General features: G+C 37.6%; 1 protein-coding gene across 1 annotated transcript; it reads left to right on the top strand.

The window, feature by feature from the left end:
- Nucleotides 1–10,408: 10,408 nt before the first annotated feature.
- LOC126593731 (magnesium-chelatase subunit ChlH, chloroplastic) lies at nt 10,409–15,951 on the top strand. Its single transcript, XM_050259842.1, has 5 exons — nt 10,409–12,089; nt 12,299–12,381; nt 12,853–14,655; nt 14,746–15,222; nt 15,310–15,951. Exons 1-5 carry the CDS (start codon nt 10,688–10,690, stop codon nt 15,685–15,687), a joined length of 4,143 nt encoding a protein of 1,380 aa, XP_050115799.1. The 5' UTR covers nt 10,409–10,687; the 3' UTR covers nt 15,688–15,951.
- The last annotated feature ends 21 nt before the right edge of the window (nt 15,952–15,972 follow it).

Here is a 15,972-nt window from a genome sequence, read left to right as displayed (position 1 = left end):
TATATATGATTTGAGTTTAATTCATGAAAATTATTATCTATGTTGTATATTTCCAAACTTAGTTATTGGTTGAATATACTCATTGGTTGAAGCCTGAAAGTAAAAGACTGCTCCAAGGCAAGGGAGAAGTGTCACTTCATCAGTATTGGGAAGCTTTCTAGAAATAATGGTGTCAATGACCCTGAGTCGATATGTTTTGGTTTTTTCAATTGGTTTGAGATTTTTTTTATGTTTCGAGTTCTTTTGTTGTAGTATTGTTTTCAATTCATCTGGAATTCAGTTTATGTTATGGGTTGCCATGTTTCTGCATTTAATTTAGTGTTTGGATGTTTATGTTACAGTTGTCATCGATTTTCTTAAAGAATTAATCCAAGTGATGATGCCATTTTTGATATATGTTTAAATGTTAACACTTTACAGATTTTCAGTTTCTAAACAATGAGATGATGTGAATATTCAAAGTGCTTTATCATAAAGGTGAGTGATTTTTGTTTTTTTCTTTTAGCCTTTTGTGATTAAGAAAGTTTTGTCATTTGTTTACTGACTTATTAATTGGTGAGAAGATGAAACATTTTGCTACTGGTTGCTAACAAAGTAATACAATCTCACAAAAGAGTTTTCGTTTTTTTTCTTTGTTTGGTTTTATGTATCGTTTTTTATAAAAAAAAAAATTCGTATAGTTTTGGAAATTTTTATTTGGTTAGAGAAAGGGGAAGAATATAGGAAGAGAAGAATTACATGCTTTAATAAAATGCTGCAGTCTTAGTTGTGTAACTGGTTATAGGGTTGAAAGAGGAGTTAAGTGCTGTTGTTTGTGTCTTCATAGTTTCGTCAAGATTTGAAAAACAATGAAAAGATATTAAACTTATGGATGGAAGTAAAGCAAACAAAATTTTAACAAAAAATGCAACTGGGATGAAAGGGTATTGTCAGAGTTCATTATGGTAAAATATTGTCGTGCATGACAGTATTAAATAATCAGTTTGATAAATTAAAATGGTGTGATTAAATAAGATTATCTGTTGGGTGTACCTATATATGCTTAATAAATTGTTAATGAGTTTTCAATTTCATGTTATTATTTGCTCTGATGATTTTGTTTCGCTTTTGTATGTTTAAAATTGTCATGCTTTGCATATTTGAGATTGATTTTTTTTTTAATTTAAATTTTATTTCTATGTATGGTCCAATAAACTTCTGGTTCCCTAATCATTTGACTTAATTTTATTTCCACTTTTAAAAGTTTTTCTAGTAATTTTCTGTAATAAAATGATTGTTTTGTTACAAAAAGCAAGGCCAATTTGTTTAGGGCTTGAAGATTTCTACATTCACCAGGTTATGAGGACTTCAGGTACTTTGTTCCATTAACAACTTAAAGTCAGCTGCAACCACACAATTTGGTTATGATTGGGTAAAATAAGCTGATTATCTGCATATTTCATGAGGATATCAATAGGGACTATCTACCCAATCTTTTGTGTGTAAATAGTATGTAAATTCACATCAAATATTATCTTTTGTATATAAATAATACTATATACAAAAAATTTCCTACGATTAAGGACAGTTAGGAGTTCAATTTGTAAAAGATGTGAATATTAGAACAATGACAATAGAACTGCCAATCCATATCGTTGTAAATAGATTTCTATATGTATATAAATAGTTGCATATCATGTGTATTTAGAATTTTCTACATGTTTTATACAGTTTTAAAATCCGTAGCATTGCGCGGGCACTATTGCTAGTTTGAACTAAATGAGAAAAAATAGTTTATTGCTCTAGCCAACTAAACTAAATTTGGTTTAGTATGCATTCAACTATTGTTGCATGATATTAATAGACATTACATTTTTGAGCACCAACTTTAACATCCATTTATTTATTCTTCCTAAACCAAACAAAACTTTAATTTCAACAAAAAATTACATAAATGAATGTTAAAGTTGGTGCACAAAAATGTCATGTCTATTAATGTGTCTTATCATTTCTCTACTAGATTTCTTCATAGTTTTTATTTATTTTTTTTATTTTGTTTTTTTTATTTTAATAATAATTAGTTTTGAAAAGAGTCAATGAGGGGATTAAAGAAAATTTTGATAACACAATATAATAGAATGATTTTTTTGTTGTAAAATCAACACTATATGTGCAGTAGAACATAAAGTAAATAAGACACAATATTTACGAGGTTTGGCAAGTATGCCTACGTCCTCGGGGCAACAGTAGTACTTTCTTTTATTATGTGAAATAATAGTAGTACAAAAATAACTCTCACTATTTTCCTTCTGTTCTCTAGCCTAGCTCACTGGTATTTTATTTGTATCTCTCTTCTTTCTCTTTTTCTTATCCTCTCTCTTATTTTCTTTCTCCCTTTCTTTCTTCCTCCGTATGCTCTCATTTTATAGGCAAAAGATTATTGTAGCAACACTATTTGCTTTACAAACTTTCTTCATACGAATGATAACCCATCTTATTTTTCTTTGGATGAATAGTAACAAACTATTCATGTGTGCCATCCACATATTACATTACAACACTCCCCCTTGGATGATCATATGTCAATTTCGGTTGCCTCGTTAAAACCTTGATCTGTTTTGGATGCTCCCCTTGATGAGTATCTCCCATTGATTTTGAATTATTTAATTTGACTGACTACTATGTTGATGTAATCTGATACCATTCATGATAGTTTGAGTGTTTACTTCTGAAGGTGGTTCACATGCGCTCCAAATTTTAATGACCACATGCTTAACCAAACTCTTGTATTTCTTAGAGATATGAAGATGTGGCAATGAATGTTGCTTCCTTGATCGTTGTAGGATCAATTTATTTCCATATGTAAATACAAATCATTTATGAGAGCAATTTGTATGCAGGCTAGAGAGATATTTAGATATTTGCTTACCCAATAAGACCATGGCTATTAGTGAGTTATTTGGAATAGAATAAGCACATGTCTATAATTTTCTGGTGTTATCAAAAGATAAACTTTACTTCATTCTATTACCATATGTTGGTATTGTGTTTCACAAGAAATGTAACATGTGACTCAGTGTATTGTACTAAATATAGTAAGGCACGTACCTCACTAAGATATAGTACTCCTAGACCAAATACCAATTCATCATTTCCCTCACGAGGATGAATGATCTTTCTTAGCGTCTAAATATTGGTTAATCATTTGAGTATTCAACTCATAATCTTCAATCCATATGGTTTTTAATACCATAAACATTTTGGATAAGATTTGTGTTGGCATATTGTTCGATCTACAGCTCAAGATAATATTCCTTTCAACACTTTATAATCTTTCTACACTTTTAAGGAGTCCCAATTTAATATCAACTCTTGCAAGAGATTTAGTATGTTGCAACAATATCATAATGATAGTACTCACTAAGGCAATTTATACCATCTATTGGTATTGAGTACATAATTTATGTTTTACCCTTTCAGGGCTTTCTTCAAGCAATTTAAATCCTTCAGTGATTTTCTACACTTCATGAAACATTCTCCTTTGAAATTTATACAGAGCAACTTGCTTCCATGTATACTTGAGGGATTTACTTGTGGAGATATGCTTCGGGCATGTATAATTCTCCACTGAAATGAACAAGCTTCACAATGAGAAATCATGTTTCCAGGAGTGTATTACAATTTCAGGTTTCAATTGGAAACCTTGTGTCATATCATGTGAGTGTATTTCACTGTATTACAAATGTTCATATGTAACATTCTGGGTTCAACATTATTTGGCAATTTGTACTATAGGTCCATTTTTCCACGTTCTTAATAAATTGTAATGGAATTGCCTTTCTCCATTTTTGGCCAATTTTTCTTTTTGTTGATGAACAAAAGAACATGGCTCAATATCAACACAGCTCATTGATGAATTTAGTAGCTACTGAAAATCAAAATTAACATTGATAATCGTCAATTCGTGATCCATAATTCTCATGTGCATGCGCATGCATATTTATAAGTATTTTATTATTTTGGATATCCTTGCCTCTTCAGGGGCTTTACATTGTATCTTCTAGGACAATCACCTTTTATTAGATGAATTGTTTGAGAATTTGCATCATAACCTCCTCTAGAGCGTTATAGAGCTTGGATTTTTAATTTCCACTTCTGGGGAGTTGAATCATTGGAACCTACACATCAATCATGCTTCAAGCATAAAATATATTAAAATTACCATGTCCATGGATTATCCCTTTTGGAACTTGAATCCATGTGGCGATTGTCATGCTTCGGGCATGCAACAGTTCAGTAGTGTCAAGTCTGTGGATAGTCTGACTGATATTTCAATTTGTGCGGCATCTCTATAACTTGTAATCAATTAGTAATTTTCAATACCTTTTTGTACATCATGTGAATTATATAAACTGGTAGTTTTTGTACATCATGGAACTTTTCGTCTTCCATTCGCTCAATCAGCCACCAATTTTCTCTATTTGGACTTCTATGGGCTCATCGTTGATTATTCAACTTCAGTCTTTTGCCCAGTAGAAGTGGTGTGCACCCTTTGGCCTTGGATGGTCCATCACTTCTTGGTGACTCATCCTTGCTTGGCAGCTTCAGTGTAAAAAAGCCAATATCGTACCAATTATTCTGCGATGTTGGTGACTTGAGATCCAGCTCCAACAACAGTTGAAGATGACTACTTGATAGCAATGCAAGGTAACAATCAGGAAATGTCCCAGGCAATCGGTTCATGATTGGAAGTTGATTTCAGGTTCCAACTGATTGTTTTCTTTCTCTTTGCCTTGTAGGTAAGAGTAAGGGCAAAGGAAAATATAGGGAAAAAGCATGATATGAGATACTCTTGCTCTCGACCCTGATGATATGAGATACTTTTGCTTTTGAAGAAAGACAATAGACGGATTTGATGCTGATGTAAAGCTTCTCGATCAAAAATATTTCTTGCTGAGAAAATGAGTTTGACATTTTGAGGGACATGATTGAAGAGGTATTTTCAGAGAGAAGGAAGACTGAATATGTTGAGAGCTTTGGTTGCGGATGCATTCTTGATGAGGAAGATGAGCTAGGCGTTTTGGAGGTGTGTGTTGCCATGGAGGACGAATGTCGACATATATAGGGATTTCCCGATAGCAGGTAGTGGTGCGGATGTGGTATTGTCATCCACACTTGTCGGTAACAGTGTTGTAGTTGGAATAGTGAACTTTACGCGTTTTAAGTTGTCAGAGATATTTTGACAGAGTTATCCTTGATATCCGAAAAGCTGAGATTGCATTTGAGAAATGTTGGCGAACTTTATTTAGGAAAATTCGGCTTTTGAAATTCAGAGAGCAGTGTCTTGATTTTTTGAATAAGTGGCTGTGTTGCCTATCCTTTTATAGAGGTATCAATTGTATCCAAAATACATGCTTTGAAGATTGCCCGCCTGTGAAAATTGTCTTTGTTGTATTTATGAGATTTCACTCTTTCCAACCCTTTTCTTTCATCATTTCTAAAAATGGCTTGCCCATCCAACATTTGTTTAGATTTGAGTCTCGGGGGAGATGCACGTTAGCCGCTTTAGGATAGTATATGGCGCCCATCTTTTTTATCCTCTAATGGCCTTCTTATAGTTGGAGACTCTGTGATGAGGGATGATATAATGGCTACAGTAGTAGCTAGGAACCTTCTCACTCCCAGATATAATAAAATACTTTCAAAGAGGTCTTATGAATTTGCTGTTCAAGACATTTTGGCTTTCAGTGTTGCGGGTTATGTATCCAACATGGGCCAACGTCTACTTACTCGAACTCGCCAAATCGAAACATTAATGGCTAAGGTGGCAAGTCTTAGATAAGAAATTAGAGGGCTCAAGCACGAGAATAAAAAGTTGCACAAACTTGCAAATATTTACTCGACAAGCATAAAAAGAAAGCTCGACCAGTTGCTGGAATTCGAAAGTTGGATTCAAAGTATCACCAGAGATTCGTGGCTAGATTCTGAAGGCAACTGGTACCTTCCCCTTTGGGTGTTTTGCCAAGTGTTAGGGCATCATATGATCTATCTCCAGTGCCTCCTTCTTTTGGGGTACTACCAAGTACTGAGGTTTCACATAAGCAACCTTTGTGAAGGCCATCCCCATTTGTTTGTTTTTGTAGTTGTAACTTAAGTGTATGTATAAAAAAAAATTCTCCCATGTGATTTTATACATGTCAGAAAGCTTCTACCTTAGCTTGTTATATATAGGAACCCATGGAAACTTCTGGTTCCATGAATATGATTCAATGAGCCTTTGAGTATAGATATTTTCTAATATCATATGCTTCCACATGAGTTCTCGAGCATTACGAATTCATGAAAGTATCTCTTGTGTAAGTTTTCGATCGTCACATAATCGAGTTTCACTAAGTTCACCATTTTTTTATTCCCATGAGGAAGAAATTCAGATATGATGGAAATTGCGATCATTAACTCATTCCACATATAACATATGTCTACACAAAATGTTAGAACTTCAAGTTCTTAACATTATTCATATTTTGAACTTTAGGTCAAAATATTATTCATATGTACTCGAAATTTATTCTCAAAATCGACATCATTAGAACCTTTAGGTTTATATTTTTGGAATTCATACACATACTTAATTTGTACATGGATTAAGGAACTTATGGTCCTCATTTACATGAATCAAGGAACTTTTGGCCTTCATGTAATAGTTTGTGGACTGAGGCACTTATGGCCGTCATTTTAATTTAATTGAGGAATTGCTGCTCTCTTAGTTGATTCAAAAACTTCAGGTTTTAATTTGATCGAGGAACTTTGGGTCCGATTTTTTTAATGGTGGAACTTCAGGTCTAATCATTTATATGATGAGGATCAAGAACTTCAAGTTCTAATATGATCAAAGAACTTCGAGTTCTTTTATATACTCATCATAAAATGTAGTACACTAAATAAATTAAAGCAATAGGCTGTAATTCTAGCCATGTTAAATAAATTGCTTTTTAAGCAAAAAAAGCTTGTGACAATGGCTTTGATTCAGCACCATTCATATAAATATTAAAGCTTAAAGCAAAGGATAATAACTCCACTCACTGTAAATAAATTGCTTTAAATAAATAGAACTTATGATATGATTTTAAACCAACACCATACACATAAATATGCCAAAACAGAAAAGGCAATGATTAAGTCTCCATCTCATTTTTTTTCTTTTTCTTTGTTTGCCACTTTCTTTTGTTTCATCTTTTTTATTTTATTTTCATTTCACAGTTCTAAATCCTTTTAGTTACTTAGGAAGTAATAGTAACAATAAGTCCCAATTGGTGTTCCTTCTTTGGTGAGCTTCGAAAAAGTCGAAAAGGTTCCCATAGGTTTTGGAGTCAAGAGTAGTATCTACAACTTATGAGAAGATCAAACCATTAGATTTAACTCAAAATTTAGTATGATATGGATAAGAGTATACCGAACAACTTTCCTAAAGAAACAGTTTCAATCTGAGCTACTGAAAATGGAGTTTTGGTACTCATAAGATGGCTGTTCAAATTTCTGCGGAATTGGAAACTAGGTTGATGTTTCAGACATCTGCGATGATTGCACAGATGGAATTTTATAAAATTTTGATATGTTATAAGTACTGGGCAGACGAACAACTTTCAAGAAGGAAGTATCTCAATCCAAAGTCAGTAAGTTGGAGATCAGAGGCTGTTTACATGGCTATCAGATTTTCTGTCAATAATAATGATAGTAGTTATATAACCAAATGTACATTTACTTTAAGAAAATTAGTTATAAAGAGATATAAAGATGAAATAAGAAGATTTTCTTATCTGTGAGATTCTAACTGACATAGCTGAGAGGTAGGTAGTGCTTCACCGGATTTATAGCGTTGTGCTTTCCATTGACACAAGAACTTCTCGTGCTGATAACGTGTTGTAAAATTGACAGTATGTGTGCAGTGGAACATAAAGTAAATAAGACATAATATTTACAACGTTCGGCAAGTGTGCCTACGTCCTCGAGGCAGCAGTAGTACTTTCTTTTATTATGTGAAATAATAGGAGTACAAAGATAACTTTCACTATTTTCTTTCTTCTCTCTAGCCCAGCTCACTGGTATTTTATTATGTATCTCTCTTCTTTCTCTTATTCTTCTTCTCCTTCTCTTATTTTCTTTCTCCTTTCTTTCTTCCTCGTTATGCTCTCATTTTATAGGCAAAAGATTATTGTAATAACACTATTTGCTTTACAAACTTTCTTCATATGAATGATAACCCATCTAATTTTTCTTTGAATGAATAGTAATAAAGGAAAACTAATGAAAATAGTTTGAAAAGTTTTAGTTTTAATAAGAAAACCATGTTATAAGCTTTGTTTAAAGATTAGTACAAGGCTCATATTAAAGTAGTCCAACTAAAATGGCCCAACTATAATAAATTATGATATGTCGATTTTACCCCTAACGTTTTTAGGTTAAGTTCCAAATTTTCGTCATTAATGGAGTTCATCGTTGTTTTGTAGACCTTCTTCTTTTTCTTTAAAACAAAAATATAGATCCTCATGCTATTTAATTTATATTTTGTATTATTTCGTTGAAATGTGATCGTCGTTATTATTCATAGTGTATACGAGATACTGTTTTTCAATTTTTCTTCATCAATGGACTTCATTGTTTGTTTTTCCATAAAATAAATTTGAGATCTGCATGCTATTCAATAATAACGACAAATCACTGTTTCTGCATTGTAAAAATAAACAGTTTCTAGATTTTAAGTAACACTGTTTCTGGGTTTCTAGATTTTAAGTAACACTGTTTCTGGAATATAAGTCACTGTTTCTGGAATTTAAATTACTGTGTCTGGAACCTAATTCACTATTTCTGGATCCAAATGAAATAGACACACTGTTTCTTAAATGTAAGCTAGAAAAGAAATAGTGAAATTCACTATATTTGGATTCAAAGTAAAATAAGCACCATGTTTCTTAAATATAATCAACTGATGTATGAAAGAAAAGAAACAATCAAAGGTTAAAATATAGACTGTTTCTGGAATCTAAGTTACTGTTTCTAAAATTTAAGTTACTGTTTTTGGAATTTAAGTCACTATTTCTTGATTTTGGTTCTTTTCTTTCCAGCTACAATGTTTGTTTATGCACAGACAAAACAAACACTGTATCTGGTTTTTTTTTCCAGAAACAGTGTTATGTTTTGGGTTCTCCAGAAACAATTTTATGTTTTGATTCTTTTTTTTTACAGACACTTTTTCGTCGGTTTCTGCCATTAAACTTCTTTGAACTTGTTTCGGCGGCTTTATTCCGATGAATGCTTCCTTTTTCTACTTTGATTTGAACTTTGATTTGGTTGTTTTTGAAATGGGGGAATTCGATTTGATAGGAAGACAGGGAGTTATTATTCGGTTTCGTGCTGGGTTGAGGTTGGTGAAGAGTCAGGATAATATCGAATCATTTAGGGGTATTTACGGAAGTGTGGATTTGTAGCTGGTTGGGCTTGTAAGTTTGACCCGTGAATAATAGTTTTGGATGATTTTTTTTTATGAAACTTTGAGCCCTTTTAGTTAAATAACATTTTGGGATGATTTTTAGTTAAATATTTGTTGGCCTAAACCCTTTTCATTAAAGCTCTTCAGTAATAAACTATTCATGTGGGCCATCCACATATTACATTACAACATTTACAACATTTTTTTCTTTTTGCTTTGTTTTTGTGTGGTAAAATTTGCCTTCATAATTTCAATTAAGGTCTTGATTCGAAGAGAACCACCTAGGAGGGGTTTCCCGCTACCGTAAGTCTCAGACCACAAGTATGAAGTCATGTGTAAAATTCTCGACGTAAATTTATATTAATAGTCTGATATACACTGATGACGGTAAACCTGTTTCACTTGCATCCTTCTCTTGCATCCGAGATAAAAAGGACCTGAATTCAAGAGGGCCATATGTTCTGCCGTACGTTCATGTGTCATTGTCTTCACCAGTTGTTATAACTGGTTCTCATTACACTCACACCCTCCCCTCTTTCTCTCTCTTCAAGTTTACTTCAAGTTTATGCTTTAATACTTGGTGTTCTCAGGGCATTCACAGGAAAAAAATATCTACTTCGCACTGAAAAAGGACACTAAATTATTAAAAAGAAGGGATTTTTTTAACAAGAAAATGAAACTAAGGAATATCTTTCTCTTTCCCCCTTTCTCTCTCATCATCCACACTCCCTCTCTCATGCCTCCTTATAAGAAATCCATTCCAACCAATCAGAATGCAGCACACTCCATCACAATGACCCAAACAGATTAGCTTACCACACTCCCATTGCCCACTTCTTGATTCTCTTTCTCTCTCTCCTCCCTCTCTCACTCCTCCAAAAATTATAGACCAAATTGAAACTCTACCTCGTAAAAAAACACTTCCCTCATAATTCCCTGACTACCCATAAAGCCACGTGTCCCCAACTTCCACCACTGGCTATGAAAACCAACTGTTTCTTCCTCACTCCCCCAAGTAGTGTTGTTCTGCTCTCCTCCCTCCCTTCACACAAACTATAAGACTCCAAACTTCTCCAGAACCCAAAGAAAAAGAAAGAGAGCTCTCTGCTTCTCTCTCTCTCTCTCTCTCTCTCTCTCTCTATCTCTAACTCCACCTTCTCACTCCTCACTTTTGAAACAGAGGAGTCTCTGCTTTTGGTGGTGGAGAGAAGCTGATTGGCAATGGCTTCATTGGTGTCTTCACCTTTCACGTTACCCAACGCAAAAGCAGACCAACTGTCTTCCCTCTCCAGAAAGCAATACTTTCTCCACTCCTTCCTCCCCAAAAAAACCAGCAATTTGGGCTCAAAGTCCTCCCTCAAAGTGAAATGTGCCATGGGCAATGGCCTCTTCACCCAAACCACCCAGGAAGTACGCCGCATCGTCCCCGAAAACAAGCAGGGCCTCCCCACTGTCAAAATTGTCTATGTCGTCCTGGAGGCTCAGTATCAATCCTCCCTCACAGCCGCTGTCCAGTCCCTCAACGCCGGCAACCGCTACGCCTCCTTCCAAGTTGTGGGTTATCTAGTCGAAGAGCTTCGTGACGCCGACACCTACAAAATGTTCTGCCAAGACCTCGAGGACGCCAACATTTTCATTGGGTCCTTGATTTTTGTGGAGGAGCTTGCAGTCAAGGTGAAGGAGGCTGTGGAGAAGCAGAGGGACAGGATGGATGCAGTGTTGGTGTTTCCGTCAATGCCAGAAGTCATGAGGCTCAACAAGTTGGGATCTTTCAGCATGTCGCAGCTCGGGCAATCGAAAAGCCCCTTTTTTCAGCTGTTCAAGAGGAAGAAGCAGTCCGCCGGGTTCGCTGACAGCATGCTCAAGCTTGTGAGGACTTTGCCGAAGGTGTTGAAGTACCTGCCGAGTGATAAAGCTCAGGATGCTAGGCTTTACATTCTCAGTTTGCAGTTTTGGCTCGGTGGATCGCCGGATAACTTGCAGAATTTCGTGAAGATGATATCGGGGTCTTATGTTCCGGCTCTGAAAGGGGAAAAGATTCCGTATTCAGACCCGGTTTTATTTTTGGATACCGGAATTTGGCACCCTTTGGCACCCTGTATGTATGATGATGTGAAGGAGTACTTGAATTGGTATGGAACTAGGAAGGATGCCAATGAGAAGCTTAAGAGCCCGAATGCGCCTGTGGTCGGGTTGATTCTACAGAGGAGTCACATTGTTACCGGAGATGAGAGTCACTATGTGGCTGTGATCATGGAATTGGAGGCAAGAGGGGCAAAGGTGATACCGATTTTCGCTGGTGGGCTTGACTTTTCAGGGCCGGTTGAGAGGTTTCTGATTGATCCGGTTACTAAGAAGCCGTTCATTCATTCTGCGATTTCGCTTACTGGTTTTGCTCTGGTTGGGGGGCCAGCAAGACAGGATCATCCGCGGGCCGTTGAAGCTCTGATGAAGCTCGACGTTCCATACATTGTTGCATTGCCTTTGGTGTTCCAGACTACTGAGGAGTGGTTGAATAGCACTTTGGGTCTGCACCCAATTCAGGTGGCATTGCAAGTGGCTCTCCCAGAGCTGGATGGAGGCATGGAGCCCATCGTTTTCGCTGGCCGGGATCCTAGAACAGGTCAGTAAAGCTTTATCCTTTAACCATATCTATGATTCATAACTAGTCTTCATTTAGCACTTCGGAATGACTACTTAGAAGAAAGCCGAGATAAACGCTTTCTTAATTTTGGAAAGCTTAACCGAAAAAATTATTCTCCGTGCTTCTTCGTATGAACCGTTGTAGTCAAAATTTACAAAGTGTTGCTGAATGTTGTAATGTGATTGCAGGGAAATCACATGCTCTTCACAAGAGGGTAGAACAGCTCTGCATCAGGGCAATCAGATGGGGTGAACTGAAAAGGAAGGCAAAGGTATGCACTTTACGTTTTCTTGTTTCTTCGTAGAATTAAGGAAGCCGCTTTGAACACATGACATGAACCCGTAAAGAACGAACTTTCATGCCTATTTTCGATATAAAACATTATAATTGCATATCTATCTTTAAAAATGACTACGAAAGAAAGGAACTTCATGAATCTGCACTTTTTCGGCTCCTGAGGGGGCTTCAGGGTTGTGAAGCGGGTGTATCAAGAAATCTTGTAAACCTGAAAACTTTGAATATGCCTTGAGTTTCATCGTTGCTTTAGTCATTGCTTCAGACTTTAAGATAGAAATTTGATCTTAACGATGATGACGAAAGTAAATTACCTATTACTTCGGCTGGTATTATGGGATACTAAAATATCGTCATCTTCTCGCTGTTCACGAGTAAAATGTATTTCGTAGGCATGATGTCTTCAATCTGTGATTATTCACTGACTAAACTTTGTACACTGATGCAGGCAGAGAAGAAGGTAGCTATCACGGTGTTCAGTTTCCCTCCAGACAAAGGAAATGTTGGAACAGCTGCCTACCTCAATGTTTTTGCCTCAATCTTCTCGGTTCTGCAAGAACTCAAAAGAGATGGTTACAATGTTGAGAACCTTCCAGAGACTTCAGAGGCTTTGATCGAGGATGTAATTCACGACAAAGAGGCTCAATTCAGTAGCCCAAATCTGAATGTCGCATACAAGATGGGGGTCCGTGAATACCAAAGTCTAACTCCATATGCCACTGCATTGGAGGAAAACTGGGGAAAACCTCCCGGTAACCTCAACTCTGATGGAGAGAATCTCTTGGTATATGGGAAACAGTACGGAAATGTCTTCATTGGTGTTCAGCCCACATTTGGCTATGAGGGTGATCCGATGAGGCTACTGTTCTCCAAATCTGCTAGCCCACATCACGGCTTTGCAGCATACTATTCATTTGTTGAAAAGATATTCCAAGCTGATGCTGTTCTACATTTCGGTACTCACGGTTCACTCGAATTCATGCCTGGAAAACAGGTGGGAATGAGTGACGCCTGTTTCCCGGACAGTCTGATTGGGAATATCCCCAATGTTTATTACTACGCTGCTAACAACCCATCTGAAGCTACCATAGCTAAACGTCGTAGCTATGCCAACACTATCAGCTATCTGACTCCTCCTGCAGAAAATGCTGGACTTTACAAAGGTCTTAAACAGTTGAGTGAGCTCATCTCCTCCTATCAATCCCTGAAAGACACAGGCCGCGGGTCACAGATTGTTAGCTCAATAATCAGCACCGCCAAGCAGTGCAATCTTGACAAGGACGTAGACCTACCTGAAGAAGGAGTGGAAATCTCAGCAAAAGAACGAGATCTTGTGGTCGGAAAGGTGTATTCCAAAATCATGGAGATTGAGTCCCGCCTGTTGCCTTGTGGGCTTCACGTCATTGGTGAGCCTCCCACAGCAATGGAAGCAGTTGCAACTCTGGTTAACATTGCTGCACTGGACCGTCCAGAAGAAGGGATTTCTTCCCTCCCATCTATATTAGCAGAGACAGCCGGAAGAGACATAGAGGATATTTACAGAAGCAGCGATAAAGGGATACTGAAGGATGTAGAGCTTCTTCGGCAAATAACTGACACATCACGGGGAGCAATTTATGCTTTTGTGGAGCGTACGACAAATAGCAAGGGCCAAGTAGTTGACGTAGCTGATAAACTGAGCTCAATCCTTGGGTTCGGTATAAACGAACCATGGGTGCAGTACTTGTCAAACACAAAATTTTACAGGGCTGACAGGGAGAAGCTCAGAACATTGTTCGTGTTCTTGGCAGAATGCTTGAAGCTAATTGTGGCTGACAATGAGATAGGGAGTTTGAAACAAGCATTGGAGGGTAAATATGTAGAGCCAGGGCCCGGTGGTGACCCGATAAGAAACCCGAAAGTGTTGCCAACAGGAAAGAATATTCATGCACTTGACCCACAATCTATTCCCACAACAGCAGCAATGCAGAGTGCAAAAATTGTGGTGGAGAGGCTGATAGAGAGGCAGAAGATCGATAACGGGGGAAAGTATCCTGAGACCGTAGCACTTGTTTTGTGGGGTACAGACAATATCAAGACCTATGGTGAGTCCTTGGCTCAGGTTTTGTGGATGGTGGGTGTATTACCAGTTGCTGATGCTTTTGGACGGGTCAACCGGGTGGAGATAGTACCTCTTGAGGAGCTTGGAAGACCGAGGATTGATGTCGTTGTCAACTGCTCAGGGGTTTTCAGAGACCTCTTCATCAATCAGGTATTGTCTTGTGATACACGTTAGAAACATAATGTGGCACTCACAATAGTATAAAATAGTTACGATTTCTCGAAATTTTATTGTCTGCAGATGAATTTGCTTGACCGGGCAGTGAAGATGGTAGCTGAACTAGACGAGCCAGTGGAGCAAAACTTCATCAGGAAGCACGCACTGGAGCAAGCAGAAACCCTAGGGATCGGGGTTCGTGAAGCTGCAACCCGAATCTTCTCCAATGCCTCGGGATCATATTCCTCCAACATAAACCTTGCTGTGGAAAACTCCTCATGGAACGATGAGAAGCAGCTGCAAGACATGTATCTAAGCCGGAAGTCGTTTGCTTTTGATTCTGATGCCCCCGGTGTAGGCATGGCTGAGAACAGGAAAGTTTTTGAGATGGCTCTGAGCACAGCTGAGGCAACATTCCAAAACCTTGACTCGTCGGAGATCTCACTCACTGATGTGAGTCACTACTTTGACTCGGATCCGACCAATCTGGTGCAAAGCCTAAGGAAAGATGGAAAGAAACCCAGTGCTTACATTGCTGACACCACCACAGCTAATGCCCAGGTGAGAATCAATACGCCGGTGTACTATATTTTTGCTTATACTGCAGAATCTCCAGTGTCCAGTTAACAAGCTTGTCTTGCATTGCAGGTTCGCACACTGTCTGAGACCGTACGTCTTGATGCAAGGACGAAGTTGTTGAACCCGAAGTGGTACGAAGGAATGTTGTCAAGCGGATACGAGGGTGTTCGGGAAATTGAGAAAAGGCTGACTAACACGGTTGGGTGGAGTGCAACTTCTGGCCAAGTTGACAACTGGGTGTACGAAGAGGCCAACACAACTTTCATTCAAGACAAGGAGATGTTGGAGAGGCTCATGAAGACGAATCCGAACTCCTTCAGGAAGCTGGTACAGACGTTCCTCGAGGCCAACGGACGCGGTTACTGGGACACCGCAGAGGAGAACATTGAGAAGTTGAAGGAGTTGTACCAAGAAGTCGAAGACAAAATTGAGGGAATCGATCGGTAAACTCATACAGCGTTGTTGAGAACACTGTAAATTAATTTGCAAAAATCAGTAACACTACGATTTACTTGAGTTCCTCTCTGCCCCTCCCTTCCTCCAGCTCCTTCCAAAAGGGCAGGCAAAGCCTCTAGGAACCGTCAAATGTGAACTTTTTAACCAGTTCCCCACCGTAGTTCATTTCGTTTTCTGGGATATGTACCTGTACTGCTACTTTGCACATTTGTAAGTCCTATAAATACATTGTTTCACAATTTCTGTCATAAACAATCTCCATATCGTCGGTTAGCC

Source organism: Malus sylvestris, chromosome 12, assembly GCF_916048215.2.
Source record: "Malus sylvestris chromosome 12, drMalSylv7.2, whole genome shotgun sequence".
Taxonomy (NCBI): domain Eukaryota; kingdom Viridiplantae; phylum Streptophyta; class Magnoliopsida; order Rosales; family Rosaceae; genus Malus; species Malus sylvestris.
The sequence above is the reverse complement of the archived record's forward strand: the minus strand, read 5'-3'. Positions and strand labels throughout refer to the sequence as shown.

Coding starts and splice junctions, on each gene's coding strand:
- LOC126593731 (XM_050259842.1), top strand. CDS start 10,688: ATGGCTTCATTGGTGTCTTCACCTTTCACGTTACCCAACGCAAAAGCA. Junction 12,382..12,852: donor AACTGAAAAGGAAGGCAAAG/GTATGCACTTTA, acceptor ACACTGATGCAG/GCAGAGAAGAAGGTAGCTAT. Junction 15,223..15,309: donor CCACCACAGCTAATGCCCAG/GTGAGAATCAAT, acceptor CTTGCATTGCAG/GTTCGCACACTGTCTGAGAC.